At 41.0% G+C, this 15,923-nt stretch overlaps 1 protein-coding gene across 2 annotated transcripts in view; it reads right to left on the reverse strand.

Moving 5' to 3' along the window:
• tnmd (tenomodulin) overlaps positions 1–14,832 on the reverse strand; it is a 45,056-nt gene extending 30,224 nt beyond the window's left edge. For both annotated transcript variants that reach the window (XM_053428266.1, XM_053428265.1), the window contains exons 1-2: positions 14,672–14,832; positions 9,673–9,807 (exon numbers count right to left, since the gene is read on the reverse strand). In XM_053428266.1, the coding sequence (XP_053284241.1) occupies positions 9,673–9,807; positions 14,672–14,719 (183 nt within the window). In that variant the 5' untranslated portion in view covers positions 14,720–14,832. The remainder of the gene's footprint in view (positions 1–9,672; positions 9,808–14,671) is intronic.
• Positions 14,833–15,923: the final 1,091 nt, after the last annotated feature.

Here is a 15,923-nt window from a genome sequence, read left to right on the forward strand (position 1 = left end):
ATCCTGTTGATGAGAAAAGGGAACAGGATTTCTTTCATGTGGTTTAAGACATTTGCTCCTACAGTATACAATACGATATGGATATACATAAAATGTTTATATTCTTTTACACTATACTACTATTTACTGTACTGCTGTAAAATTATCTTATTTATACAGATGCAACACATCCATTTGTATGCTCATCTTCATATTGTATACCTACCTATGTACTTAGAACAGTCTTTATATACTGTATATAAATGCATATTTATGTGTACATTTATTTCAATATCTCCTTATACATAATGCACAAAATTAGTATCCATCCTTGTGCAATCCTTGTGTGCCACTGCACTTTATTTATTTATTCATTTGAATACAATTTTATCGGAGCCTAATTAAGTATTTATCTGCAATGATAAGTGTTGGTAACTTAATAATTACAGAGAGATTGTATTTTTCTGAGGGAGTGGATGTAATGTAGGGTCGGCCCTTTGATAAAATATGATCTACACCTTCTTATACATTCATATATTCCAAATCTGTGAACATGATAAACCCAGACTCCTCCCGTACACTCCTCCGAAATGCATGTCCATGATGGCACAGGTGTCTGGAGGGAAGCTATCAGCGATGAACAGGAGCAGAATAGAAAAACTGTTGGTTTTAAGTGTTGGCTTCGAGCCGTGCAACCATTTGAACATTCTGGTTTGAAAGCAGACGTTTCAAGGATCCTGAGAATACCTATGAAGATGTAAACCCTGCACTGACTGAATCACCCACTGTATGATGGGTACAGAAGCTAACTTTTTCTTCATCTATCACTGGGAGGTTACAAAACATCCATAACTAACAGTTCCCTTATGAAACCACATTTAAATTCACTAGATCCAGATTTGATTTTCATTTGAACCAAATTGCACACACTCATGAATATCAGATCAATTAATTATTCTCAGAGAATCGTTTTTTTTTTTCTTGTGTAATCTTGCCCACAAACGAACAGGGGTGAAAGTTATAGTTTGGTTTGAAAATACCTGAAATCCCAATGAGCACAACCCCCTGCAGCATTGTGTTATATATAGACTTTCCTAATTTGTAACCTTGCTACAATTACATATGCCATCGAGTATGTGCTTATGTGTTGAGGTGACTACAAATCTGTCTCTCAGCAGGAGCGACTTTTGAAATTAATATGTGGCGTATGTCAGCATTGTTGGTAATTAAACCCTGCCACATTTCACCTAAGCTATTATTGGTTGCTGCCAGCCATCTAATGAGCCCCACATTATCTCGGTGAGCGACAGAGGCCCAGAGGACGCGGCGGATTTGAAAGAGTCCAAATCCATTTCAACTCTCCAAACTGTGGCGCCTCGTGAAGGTCGGTGGGTCAGTCCTGCTGCCACCGTGGAAACCAGGGAGAAGATCTCGACAAGCTCTGTCGCCATCGTTTGACAAAGTGAGGCACATTTTCCGGGCAAATGAGACACAGTAGACAAGCAGCAGCTGTCATCCATCATACTTGTGGTGATGAGTGCAGGATAACGACACATCCAGTATGAAAGAAAGAAAACCACAGACACTTCAGAGCATCGGGTGTTCGAAATGTAACGTGTTTTCCATTTCAAGTGTCTCTTTGTGTGACTGGACCATCACCATAGACGGAATACAAAAGCGTAGACATCATTTTGATCAACCCCCTGGTGGCAGGCTGCAGTATACATCTTAAGCTCTAACCTCATCCTCGTTAGTGGATGGGACGTGGATCAAACTCCAAAGTCATGTTAGATACATTTCCCTCGAAGATGGTTTCTATCATCACTGATGTTTATGTTCACTTTAAGGTCAATTTTGTTGGTGAAACGTCCTGATTGACAGCTGAGACCTTGACCTTGATACTACGGCTCTGCACCATTATCACTACTGCGAAGATTCTGGCTCCGGTGCAAGATGGTGGCACCTTCATATGCAGTCTATTGTATAAATGGTTGACCAATAGGCCTATGCTTATTTGCATGTATTAGCACTTTTGTTGTTATTAAGTAATTTTAACACAGTTTCTTCCTTCGCCCTCTTTTTTACACCCGTATACAGTTTTTAGACACAAAACACTGAAGCTATACAGACCACGACCTCAAAGGATAAATTAGATATATGATTATTTATTCCGTAGGTTTGTTCTGTGTTTATTTACCTGACAAAAACTTTTCTTTTCTCCACTTTCCATCTCTATCTTTCCTTGTTATTTCTATCTTTAAACTCCCACTGACTCGAGCCTCGACATTATTACTGACATCAGACTTCTTGCCTCTTTGTCGTTTTCGAATGCGTCATAATCATTGGCCTTTTTTTTTACCATAGACATTTTGAATAGGTATCAACGGCGACTCACTTCCAGCATTCCTAACAATGCAGCACTTATATGTAGCTCATAATAGGTTGAATGTGTTTTCTGTTGGAAAGGGTCACTTGAACTTTGGTCTTATTTTACATTTTACCTACTGGCAGTGGCACTATTTACTTATATGGGAATTATTTGTAGGTTTCTGACCACAAGTGGCGATATGGAGCAACGATTTGACGAGAGGTTCACTGGTTTGTTTGCATCTCGTCTTCTACTAGAAGAGGCAGAAAAAGGCATGAAAAATGTTTATCCGTATGTCAGTGTTTTATGAACTGCAGCGTTGTTAATGCCGTGTTTATCCTTTTTTGTGTCCCCTCCTTTAGTGACATGTCCTTGCCTTTTCCTTGTGTGCCGGTCACATATGAAAGTGAAATGACAGCAGCATTAAATCACAGTGGGACGACCCGCTAGCTGCAATATCCATCATGTCAGCGTGTCGTTTTTGATTCAGTCACTTATGGATTCATAAAATCAGCGGCAAATATCTCATCATTGACGAGGTTGATTACGGCTCTAAACACGAAGGCTTCCCCTGCTCGTCTCCTGTGGAGGCACTTTACGTTTCACAAGATGAAAAAAAAAGTGTTATGTTTGCTGTTTTTTCAACTAACTGAGAAAAAATATACACAAGTCTGGTAGATATGGATTCATACCGATGAATTAAATACATTCCGACTTTGAGCGCTGCTACAAGTTCTCATTTTCTGGAATTTGAAAAAAGCAAATCAACTGAGGTTATTTAACATGAAGTGTTAGACTGAGCAGCAGACAGAGACCTGCAGGGATGATTTAGATGCCGCCTCTCTCCTCACATATTGAGCAAGGTGACTAATGGGGCAAACTAACAAAAAGTCAATGCAACCTTTCAGCTGCTGACAGATATATAGCAGAACACACTGACACGGGCATTTCCAGAATAGGGATTTATTCATCATCATTCATCAGAGAATATAGCAACATCATGGCAAACATTTCTGATGTGCAGGCTCCAATGTGTTGAGACGAATGAACTGAGCATTTCCAGTTTGCTGTTCACTTCCCCGCGCCGGGCGTTGTGTCTGTGAATGTGCGGCGAGGCTATAAGCGGCGCAGACTTACTGGGAGAGTGAAAGTGGATGTGAAAGCTCAATCACATTCTAAATTGTACAACAGAGCAGAGGAGTCTACTTGGCAGTCACACTGGTGAGACAGAGGGGAGAGAGAAACGCCGCCTGCAAAGCAAAAAAACACACACACACAAAAAAGGGAAGAAGCCGAGCATTTGTGTCTGTTTACCCACCGAACTGTACATATACCGTGAGCTGCCGGTGCATTGGCACAACGAAGTGCTGGCAATTAAGGTGCAGGATCTTTGCTGCGCCCATGTAATCTAGCTTCTAAAAAGAAAATCACAGACACACTAAAATGCTTTATGGCACAATAAATAACTTCCGGTGGGCTCTGCAGTGCTGTCACGCTCTCTGTAGCAGCCGCCCTCTCAGAAGAGGGCAGCGTGCCACAGCCGCCACGAAGCCTTCCCACCTCAGGCGCTCCTCTCCACACAGCTCTCTTCTGTTGTTCCCAGTCTGCGTCCCCCCCCCCCTCATCATGACTGCTCCCAGAGTGGAGGCAGCCCATGGCGCACTACTTTAACAGCCAGGGAGGAACAATGGCGGACACTGGGCTGCTAATGAGTGAATGAATGAGCCTGATGTGTAAAATCAGATAAGAGCACAGACTGAGGGGCAGACCTCCTATCTTGTTTAGATAAGCCCCATTGTTTCCCCCAGAATAATAATTCCCCCGTGCAAGATGAAAAGTAAGCTCTGTATTGTATTTTTTTTTTAAAAGCATCCGCGCGACAGGAAGATCAGATTGTTTGAAGAAATCGTGTTTCTCCCTCCCTAATTGCATGTTGACATCTGGACACTGAGGGAACTGTTGGGTACACACCGTCTACGGGCAATAAATAAGCAAAGGGCCCGTGGCCTTGAAAAGCCATACACCTGTGACCGGTGGGAGAGCAGCCGGCGCAGCAGTGTTCATTAAAGAAGCCAGTCCTGACAGTGGGGCCCTTTAAGAGGCCATCAGGAGCGACAACTCAGCAGCTACCTTGGGACCAGAGAGGGAAAGGCATCAAGGTGAGCAATGCAATTTCGGCTTGAATAATGGAGCACTTTCCTGAGGTCTGACATTCATGTATTTCTCCGGGCAGGTTTGCCACACAGCCACAACAGCACCTGTGAGCTTTTCAAGATTCCCCAGGAAAAGCTGGTTGACAGTGTTTACATGTCCACAATGATCCTGGGCCCGGCTGCTAGTCTGCAGATAATCTCGCTCAAAGTGGTTCGTGAATTCAAAATAGCACCAAATATATCAAATTTAACGATAGGAACATTTTGATTTTGAATTGCTCTGCACTACAGACATCCCACAAGAAAGAATGCAGACTTCTTTTTTTAAATAAACCTGCTGGGCGAATCAAACCGGAAAAGTGAAAATAATTTGCCTTGACGAAATTATTTTCACTTTTCCGTTGGATTCGCCGAGCAGATTCCACTTTCACGGAGTTGCTGATGTAAACTGGTAATAACAGAGGATTAATTTACAAGGAGGCAGAAACCCCCAGTGAGACTTGTGGCCCAGAACAATAATGATCCCACAGTAAACACAAATTTGCCCTAAGCCAAAAGAGAATGCGGAGGCACCTAATCTACACACCGAAACACACAGCGCACACTGATGCATACATAATCACATGCATAAAAGCACTAACATGCCCTCACACACACACACACACACACACACACACACACACACACACACACACACACACACACAGGCGAGAGAAAAAATGATGGCAAAGTATTTTCCCCAGGCCTCTGTAACAACATATGTTTGCAGGTAATTAAAAGAAGATCCCGAGCGACTATCATGTCACGCTGGAATACAATGCACGGAGCAAATTACCTTTCTGTGGTTATTTATACAAAGCCGGGTGCACGGGGTCGCGTTGCTTTGGTGATCTGTGTGAGATCAGACGAGAGGTGTCTGTGGCTGACGTCGTGGCCTCTCAGTCCAGAGCCACAGACAAAGCACTGGTAATCACAATAGAGATTCTTTGGTAATTCCAGTGCAAAGGTTAATTCACTGAGCAGAAAACTTTAAAATATATTCAATATACTGAAGGCTGCATCAGGCCTTCCTTTGCCTTGTCATCGTCAAATTTGTGGGTTTTCAGATTGGTCGGTTTTGCTTTAAATATCGTTTTCTTGAAAAATCCCCCTGGAGAGTATTAATTTGCATTAAACCTGGGAGTAAAGCTCCACACTGTTCATCAACACCTTCTCAGGAGCGTTCGACTACTTCCCTAACGTGCCCCTCCAGCTTTTTCGTTTGACTCAGACTTAATAACTGTGAAACTGCGAGAGAGATTTGAGGCTAACAGCCAGTTTGCACCTCTCACATTCTCCGGAGCTCAGAGTCTCTCAGAGCAGCGGGAGGAAACAGGGAAAACTGATTTCAAACTGAGAGGAGACCACGTCAGGAACTTTATCTACAAGCTTGTTTTTCACTTTTAAATCTGTTCCCACATGCACTCGGTGATTACCACTTAAACATGTACCATGGACCCCTTTGCAATCAAGTGTTGTTTGGTGCATTTTTCCCCCCACGCTTTGACTGAAGAAAAGCCAGGACATAAGGGCCACTTTTCAACCACCCCCGACTTCCTCTCCCTTCCCACATCCACTCCGTCTGTGCATTCACATGGAGGGTCGCCACATTAAGTGCCATCCCAGACCGATAAGCTGGGAGTGGAAGTGAGTTATCAGACCCTCATACGGTGAGTCTATATTAATGCTGATTTATTGAATTCTGTATGTGCAATCGCTGTTGTATCTGGCACAGAAATGCTAGTTCCAACTATACCTGTAAAATAATCTAAATGTCAACTGCTCAGAAAGAGGTCGGCATTTGTTATTCTCAAACAGACATTTACAGCTTAAAGTTGCATCGTATTAAGGATGAAGGGATCATTTAGTTTGATCCAGAAAACGGTAAATGTTGAGTTTAATGTAGATAAGAGTTTAAAATGGAGTGTTTCCAAAAAAAGAAAGATTAATACCACAATGAAGCTGTAAATAACCCTGTTACTCATGTAGCCTATTATTAGTCTTGACGATTTTACTTTAGTAACGCTACTATTAGGGTGGAAATAGTAGTTTTCCACCCAATGGTCCTATATTGAGCTGTGAGTGTGACCAAGAGAGGCTTTTTGAATATGGACCACATGACAGCTCCCTAAAACATGAGCCAATTAAAATGGATTGCCCCCTGGTGGCTGGGTCACAAACTACACTTCCTCCATGTTAGTGAATGGGACATTCCCCTAAGATTTTTTCTGCTGAGAGTGAGTCGTGATTGGTCGAGTACATCTATCACTGCGCCAACTCTGGCTCGAAATGGCGAATGCCGCTGTTTCCTGGTTATTTTGGCTTCATTTCTGTACAATGGGAGGAGGTGGAGATGCCTCCTACATCTTTATTTACAGTCTATGGCGACAAACAGATTTGTGGCCTGTGGAGTTGGAGTGGCACAACATGCTGTAAACGGTGACATATGATCGTCTTGTACATTTTACACAGCGAGTTATTAAACTGTTTCCTATATCCACGTCCATCAGTTTGAATAATCCGGGGAGTTGACTGGAATTTTCTAATGATGGAAGATTTTCTATCAGTAAGTTCAATTTTGAGCAGCTTGTACTTGCTTCATTTCAGAAAGAAATATTGCGCTTTGATCCGATTAACAAATCTTCATCTCACCACCATATTTGTCAACTATACTGAGATTTAATTTCTCAAACCATCTGGAACAACTCTACACTGCCTGTGTTGTGAGATAATTTAAACCTGCTTAACGGTACTCAAAGGATTTTACGAGTGCTCTGTGCTTTGAAACAGTAATCATTTATTCTTCTTCTTTTTTGGCTCCTGCTATTTCATTCTTCAGCGCCAGACTCTACAATTCACAATTCAAAGCAACTTATGATTTAAGCAACTACACTTTCTTCAGAGTCAGATTAATAATACAAAATACGATCGTGGTGTATTATTGTGGTCTGAAATAAGACTTTATTGATCCCCAGAAGGAAATGCAAAAGCTACCATCCAGTATGTCCTGTAAGTCATTTGAAATGAATTCCACTTTTACTGAGCTGCAACGTTGTAAATTTGAATGCATTAATAATTCTACTTGATTCATATAATACCCGGTTACACAGTTCACCTGTGTCTCAGTTGTACAAAGACTCTTTCCTTATGTTAGAGGACTCTGATGGATGTAAATTTATATGCATTAATAATTGACTAATTGATTGATATAATAAACATTATTCTGAAATGGTGTATTTTGGATGATTAGCACTTCTGCTTTGGGCAGTTTATGTATATTTTCAAGTGTTAATATTGTGATGCGTTTAATGTTTGAACATTTTGAAGGTATCGATTCTTTTACCATAAGTGAAAGACCCACTCCTGTGCTTATAGACCACGCATACATGGACTATGAGCAGGGAAATGATTTCCCTCTGGTTACACAGTGTATCTGTGTCTCAGTTGTATAAAAACATATTTTTCACAATGTTCGAGGACTCTGATGGAAGCACCGTGCTTTAGTTCAATTTGAGAAGTTACCAGAATGTTCATATCTGTGAGCACAAATAAAAAAGAAAAAACCCACACAACTGTTTCCACAAATAAATTATGCACACTCCCCTTGGCTTCAGTCGATGTGCTCAGCTGCCCAGAGTCAATACATGTAGATGCCAGACGCTGCTCGGGATTAGCTGGTGAGTCAAGACGTGTCCCTCTGCATTGTGCTTTACACACATTCCCCCGGAAAAAGCCAAACAAGACGACGGCTGCCACGTTCACGCAGGATGTGAAATCCATATCTATCTGTCCACGGTGTCAGTCCTTCTGTTCACGTTCAGTGAAATCCCTCCATCGTTCTGCTGAGGCTACACACCTGAGTTTTACTGTCCTGCTGTGTCTGCGGGAGCCGTCTCCCCATCTGACTGACAGGTGATGCTTCTTTGAAGTGGCTCCGTCTCTCACTCACTGATGTGGAGGCCAGAGAACGAGCCTCCCCCTCAAGACCCCATTAAAGCAGGAGCCAGGGTCTGCAGGTTTGATATTCATCGCCCGGGCAACCTCTGCCATCAACACATTTTGTGCCACGTGAGAATGATCACAGCTTATTAAAGTGGAAATAATGACTGCTCTACCTCCGGCATGAAATATTTAACAAGGACAAAGGAGATGGCTCAAAGGTGATTCATATCTATGTTGAAAGGAGAGAACGTGGACACTACCGTCCACACAGGAAGTGCAGATGAACCCTGGTTAACCTGAGCTTAGGAGGGACTGCTGGCAGAAGTGGAAGAAGATTCTTCCCGAATTATTGTTTATCACCAATAACAGATAAACAAACAAAATTCTGCAAGCTGCATATCCGTCCTCGTGGCTTGTACGGCTCAGACAAAGCAGAATTATGCATTCGGGGGTTCAGAATGTATTTGCACGATTTTAACCATCACTTCCTTCGAGACATTCCCTCTGTGCACAGAACATATACACCATCCAGTTCTCTGAATGTGAAATTATTGATGCATTTTTCCTTCCAGCCTTGGTAAATTAGCTTTTTTGGCCTCTTGGGAAAATCGTGGGGGAAAGGAGCTGAGTGAAAATGCTCTCCATCAAATGTGATTGAATTGGATTTTACAAGATGAATTGCCAGGACAAGAGTTTATCCCAATTACACTGCCAAGAGGTTCCAGTCCTGCTGCAGCCACTCTGGTCAACAGCAATTAGGGTCAGCGTTTGAGTTATCAGGAGTCGTCATGGTGAGAAAATGTTTGCAATGTGAGCAGAAGGTAGATGTAGTGCAACAAGCCGACATTTGCAACCGTAGAAAAAGCGGTTTGTGGTTTTGTCCAAGAATTCGTGAAATTACAGATCTGACAGACAAAACATGAGCGGAGCGTAACACAGCTGTCTTTTCCTTGGCCCACATCTTCTAATCTTGCAGAATGCAATGCAGGCTGCACAGACTGCCTCTGGCTCTTTGTGTGGCCATCCGTTTTCCTTACCTGTGTATTTTCTTTCTTTGATGTAACTATTTTACGCTTATGTGGATGCTCAGAGTGTCCTTCGTCTGTCTCTCGTCAACACTACTTCTCCACGCACAGTGGCAATAAGTCTGTTGACTGGGAAACGGGGGGGCGAGGTGAAGTTTAGTCTTACCTTCCCCAGACTGGGGCTCCACAGATACCGCAGGCTGAACACAGAGAGAGCCAGAACAAGGAAGACCAGAACCAGAGAGAGAGCCACTCGCTGGTAGATATGGTACCTGGCCTTCTTCTCTTTCACTGCCTCAATCTGTAAAGAACAAAGGTTCAATATAAAAAAAACGATTCTCATACAAAACAAGATTATATTACCAAGACTAGCGCTGGAGGCTTCGACCAAGTGCTTTTTCACTTTGAATTGTAGAGATGCCAAGCGTTGGAGAAGTCGGATTGACTTCACGACTTGGACCTTTCGAGGAGCAGATGAAAGCAGATAGTTCAACTTTTCATCTGGGAACGGAAGCACCAGTCAATCAAATCGTGTTTCCTCAAAAACTCACAGTCAGGCGCTAGCTAATCCAACCACGTTCATGTGAAAGAGGCGAGAAAGACAACTGCCTTATCTAGAGTGTAGATTTTATTTCCAGTGTTGGGTGAGTTATGTGGGACACCTTAAGCTTCTTATTTCCTGTCTTAAAGACTTAAGGGGGGATGTCACAGAAAGAGGCGGGGAAGGTGTCAATCAGAAGCTCCCCCTTGGAATGGCAGGACAAGGTCAATGAGATGAATGTTAAAGGATATAAATCTGTCACCTATAAGACAATGTTCCTAGTTGTTATTAAATTATGTTTGTGATGTATCAAGCAACAAAATGTTAATGAAAATATGTTTTTTGTTTTATTTTTCTACATTTTTAAGTCACTTTATCAAACATGATTGATAATCTGGGACAGTCATCTAAGTTCTCTACACGGGGAAATATACATTCAGGCACTTCCTGAAGTAAAAAAAGAGATAAACTAAAGAGATGTAGCATATGTTCTCTTGTCAGGAGTTAATGGTGAATACATTCTTTCCCTGTCTGTTTGAACTGATAACTATCACATATCAGTTTGCTCTCTGTAGGACAAAGATGATCCAAAAAGCACAGAGGAGTCTGTCCCGTGGTCTGTCCTGTGGTCTGTCCTGTGGTCTGTCCTGTGGTCTGTCCTGTGGTCTGTCCTGTGGTCTGTCCTGTGGTCTGTCCTGCAGTGTGGAGCCACTGGGTTCAGCAGACATGTGGAGAAGACATCAGGGAAACCGATGATGAAGAGTCTCTCACCTGCGAGGACTGTTTGTTTCCAGAGTCCTCCCAATGAATGAATTGAATGAATAATCTGTTACTGTTACTTGTGCTTGACTGACTATAAAAAAAAATTATGAACGTTTAATATAATCTTTTAAATAAATGTTATAATTTATTTATTTAGGCTCTTTATGAAATATAGGGCTTTTAAATTTAAATATGAATCAATGACATTTCTAAACGAAATACATTTCATGAATAATAAACATATTCTTATTCAAACTCCTGTCCTTTATTCATAATGTTTAAAAAAATTGCTTTTGAGCTTGGCATTCTTGAATCAAGGTGAATTTGGCTTTTAACAAAAATGCATAATACAAGTGTCCCAGATGATAATAGAACACTAAAAGCTGTGTCATGTTTCCTATGAGTATAATATCTACATTATTTCAGCTGGTGGGGCTAGAAAATATGTTAAGGATTAGAAAAAGGTATAATATGTTGATCAAATGTATAAAAAGGCCCAGACTACCCCAATTCACCCTATTTCTCTTTATCGTTATATTGATCACACACGTTGCACATTGTTATGAAAACTAACAAAAAAATAGTTTGAAACTGTGAATATTGTCGTTATGTGATTGTTGTCGTTTAGAGACCAGCAACCAAGGTCACAAAACCCATCTACCAGCACACGTTGAACTACCGAGGTGCTGGTGGGAGGATGTTGAAACCTTCACACATTTATTTCCAGTCCAAGTGAAGCTAAATTTCCCCGTAGCTTCACTTCTAGCCTACAGACGTGAGTCATATCAATCTTCTCATGTAACTTCGGTCAAGAAAGTGAAAAAGTATATTTCCCCAACTATAAAAATGTTCCTCTAGGTAGAAAGTTACAACCAGAAGGTAATAAAGTCACAGTTTGGGGTTTTACGGGGGGGTTATATGAGGTAAGTTGTAATTTTCTTACAGAATTAGACGACTAGGAAGTGGGAATACGTGAACTCTGGTGGTGGTTGGCCGATTTTTCTGTCTCTTCAATCTTCTAAGCTTCACCAGCTGTTTCTTGGCAGCAGCTTTATATTCATCCTCCAGATGTGACTGTGGTATTGATCTTGTCATGTACCTATAAGCTCAGACCTGTGATAACCGTCTTTTAGTTTTTGGCCACGTGGAGGCGTAAAGAAGTTGTGAGCACAATCTTCACAAATCATATTGGTCACACAACCAGCTGTTATGGAGCAACAATATTATTCATTTGGAGTTTATATTCACTAAATGTACCTATTCACTCTCTTCTCGCTGTATAGTGTTTGGAGTACTCGGTATCTACAGACTCCTGCGGGGAATATCAGACTCTTTAGCTGCTAAATGCTTCTTTTATGTTCACCAGCTCTCTCACTGTGTCTGTGCTGAAAAGGCAGTGTGGGTAGGTACTTGTGTTTTTTATGTGTGTCCATGCTGCTGCTCAAACCTGTGTAATGAAGTGAGGAGAGTGAAAGTAAATTATAAAGTTTAGGACTGGGCAGCAAAACAGTGTGTTGAAACTCAAAAGCTCTGCAAACCTGAGGGGAGCTGCGTATTTAGATGACGATTCTCCACAGGCTCGTATCTGTGAGAGCACATTGTCAGTTGATAAATTAGATAAATATGTGTAATAGCCACCTGGAGCACAGTTTGCAGAATGTAAAGGTATTCCTTCGATTTATCATTTCAAAATTTAATTTATATTTCCCTCCTTTCTGTGTTCCTCTTTATCTGTATTAGATGCCATTTGATTCTGTCGCTGCAAAATGTATCGACCGGAGAGGCTGAATTATAACCCCCCCCTCGCAGCGAGCTCAGGGAGGAACACGCTGCTGCAAGTGCTCCAGAAAGGTTACATTTATTAAACTTTTCCTCAAATTAAAACTCTGCCTGCTGTAGTCGGTCACAAATTAATAAAGACAGGCTTTTGTTCCACCGCGGATTTGGCAGTGGAAAAAAAGAAAGAAAGGAAGGAAAGCTTCTCATTCATACTGGAGCACTTTTCAAGGTCTCAGAGGACAACAGCAGAGCAGATATGAACCAACTTCACTTAGCAAAAAACGGTCTTGCTTATCTTTGTGTCTTTAAAAACGATTAAGCGGCTGCTCCTCTCCATTGTGCCTGAGGTTGTTACAGTGGTTAAGCCGCGGCAGATTGAACAGCACTTATTAATATGCAGACTCCTTTGTAGAATATGTAGGAATTATGTTTGAATAATGGTTGCATGATTTTTTCGTGACCTTTAGACTTAGTATGCTGTTAAAATAATTACCCGAACTATAGTCCTGAAAACATAGCTGATGTCTTTCTTTCTCTTTTAGAAATGTAGTACGTAGGTGGCAGAAATATCATTTAGGAATAATGACATATAAATAGACTGTCTTTTTTTAATATGGATTCAATTTCGGGTTGGTAAGTGCAATAGCAGCATGGTGTTAGGGATGTGGAGAGGACTCATTATTCAAGATACCCCCCTAAAAGTTTTAACGACACCTTCGGCATTAATGAAATCTAAATTCTCACCATCCCTCAGTTGATATATGAGACACAGTATCTAGAGAAACCTGAGGCACATGAAAGTGTTTTACATTCCTGAGACATGATGAAAAACAGTTGGCCACAATCAAAGAGCCAGAAATTCCACACACTGTAAATTTTTCAGAGCGAAGGAAGAGAGAAGAAGAAGAAGAGAGAAAAAAAAAAAACGGTGGCTGAAATCCTCTGCTCTCCGATGGCAGGTTGCATAAGCAGTGGAAACTTAACTAGAGGACAAACCTCCCCCTGCCTGCACTTTGAATATCGAATACTCCGAAGGGAGGAGGTGGGATTGAGAGACAGAAATCAGGCAGAGGATGGAGGGCAGAGTGAGCAGTCTGAGTGTGCAAGCGCCCGCCAACTAGTGTTTAAAGGTTTAGGAGTTCAGAGTCAGCCTGGCATTTCCTCTTGAGCTTTGGGAGGAAGAGCGCCTGGAGCCCCCTGCTGTTATCATGCATGGAACCAATGCTTTCTCAAGAAAACGAAAGGAAAAAACAGAAGCAAAGCCAAAATAACCAACAAGCAGAGGCTGCAGTTTATCACTCTGGGTTGCATACTTAAAAAATGGTATAACTGTAAAAAAATTCAAATAATAATAATTCTCAAATAGGCACAAATAGATGATTTCTTGATTATATTCGTTCTCCATGCATGAGCCCCAATTCCATTTATCTACTAGAAAACTTTCTTTACTTTGACTTTTCAATATACGTATAAAAACACAGTATATAAAATAATGTCTGAAATATAATATAGTGTTTTAAATGGACCCATTTTCTATTGTTCACAAGTTCTGAAATATGAGAGAAAGAAAAAGAAGAAGGATTTCAGAGCCAAAGATCCGTGCTCCCCCCTCCCCTCAACAATAAAAGCTCCAATAAAGACACTTCTTGGTCTATATCTGAATGCTGCTTGTGTGTGGGGAGCAGGGATATAAAGATAAAAAGAAAATATAATGGTTCAGGTGAGACCGAATGTAAGAGTGGAAATAAAGGAAGAAAGGCTGAGGTGAAAAGCCAACAGGAATTAGATGGGAAAATTACTATACTGAGAAAAACTGAGATCACTCAGCGAGGTATCAAAAAGCACTTCTTTTCTGATTTCACAAAAGTCACACTTCTGGCACATTTTATAGAAGTCTCAGATATCACACACCTTTTCCCTCCTTTAACCCACTGCTGCTGCCACCTACACTAAAGTTATTAAGGTGTAGAATATAATGTATTTTATGTAGCATTTATAAAGACAGTATTCTATGGAATTTATTTTATATTGATATGCAATAAAGTCAAGTGCATTAAATCAAACAGAATAATAATGGACTCACATCTTTCCACAGAATCTGTTGACTGCTGGATTGACTGCAGGTCTCCATGATGCAAGCCCACAGGAGGAATCTTTCCGATACTCTAAAGCTGGGGGAAAACACTAGTGCTCTGCAAAGCAAGGTTTCATTCCTTTGCTGTAATTTGGGAGTGTGCTGAAGGGGAGGGAAGTTTCAGATGGAGTGGAATTACTGAAACATTTGTTATACCCATTAGAAGCAAGGCAGATGTCTCTCCTGCCGGTCTGCTCTCCTTTTCAAAGGTGGAAAAAAAACACAAACGGATTTGGACTGAAAGACAACGACTCTGTTGAATAAATTACATACTTTGCTTGAATCTAAAACACAGTAGTGGCTCACAACTTTCAAGAAAGTGCTGTTTGGAGGATTCAAAGTTTTGCATGTGAAATACAAAATATTCTGCAGGTATTCATCTTTTCAGTCCTGTTTTCTTTTTATTTCGGCATCAAAAATAGTTTAAAGCGGCTCCTTTAACTGTAGTTCCTCCTTTATTCAGTCCTCACACTTGACAATGAATCAGAATAGGAACCAAGAGCTGAGATGGTTGAATAGCAGCATAATGAAAGAAGCAGCCTCCTAAAATCAAGAGAACTTGAACTCGTGCACATAGACAGAAATAAATGAGACACGGGGGTGAAATAATAAAAGAGAAATTCACATTTGGCTTTATAAGAGTCTCCTGGAGCACTTCAGTGAGTCACGTGGGGGAGGGTCAGGCAGGAGACATTTCTTACTCACCTTTATAAAATAATAACTAAACTTTATAACTAAATATGAAAACTAAAATATTGTTTGTCATCTAAAGAAAAGAAAACTGTGACTAAATACAGACAATAAAACACCTGGAGATGATAAATGAATGACTTCCCTGACTCCCTAAAGTCTGTAAAGCAGTGGTCCAAAGGTTGTCGCAGCTTTTTACAACACGTGGCTACATTTTACTGCTAAGCGCCCTCTAGAGGCAGCAGTAAGTTAGGTAGTATGTTAAGTAAGTCCCTGATAGGAGGAGAACTTTTTCCACATTTAGCTTCTACAATATTAACTGTGTTGATTATTGTATTCGATGAATGTCTCTAATCGCATGGACGTAATCTACGATCTCTTACTAAACCTAAAAAATGTTGGGCTAACGGCAAAAATCAAAACTTGAATACTCCATCTTTGACAAAAATGTATGTCACGTGTACTTCTTTTTTCTCATCCACGTCCCATATGCTAACATGGATGAGGTTGG

The sequence above is a fragment of the Pleuronectes platessa genome, chromosome 8, assembly GCF_947347685.1.
Source record: "Pleuronectes platessa chromosome 8, fPlePla1.1, whole genome shotgun sequence".
NCBI lineage: Eukaryota > Metazoa > Chordata > Actinopteri > Pleuronectiformes > Pleuronectidae > Pleuronectes > Pleuronectes platessa.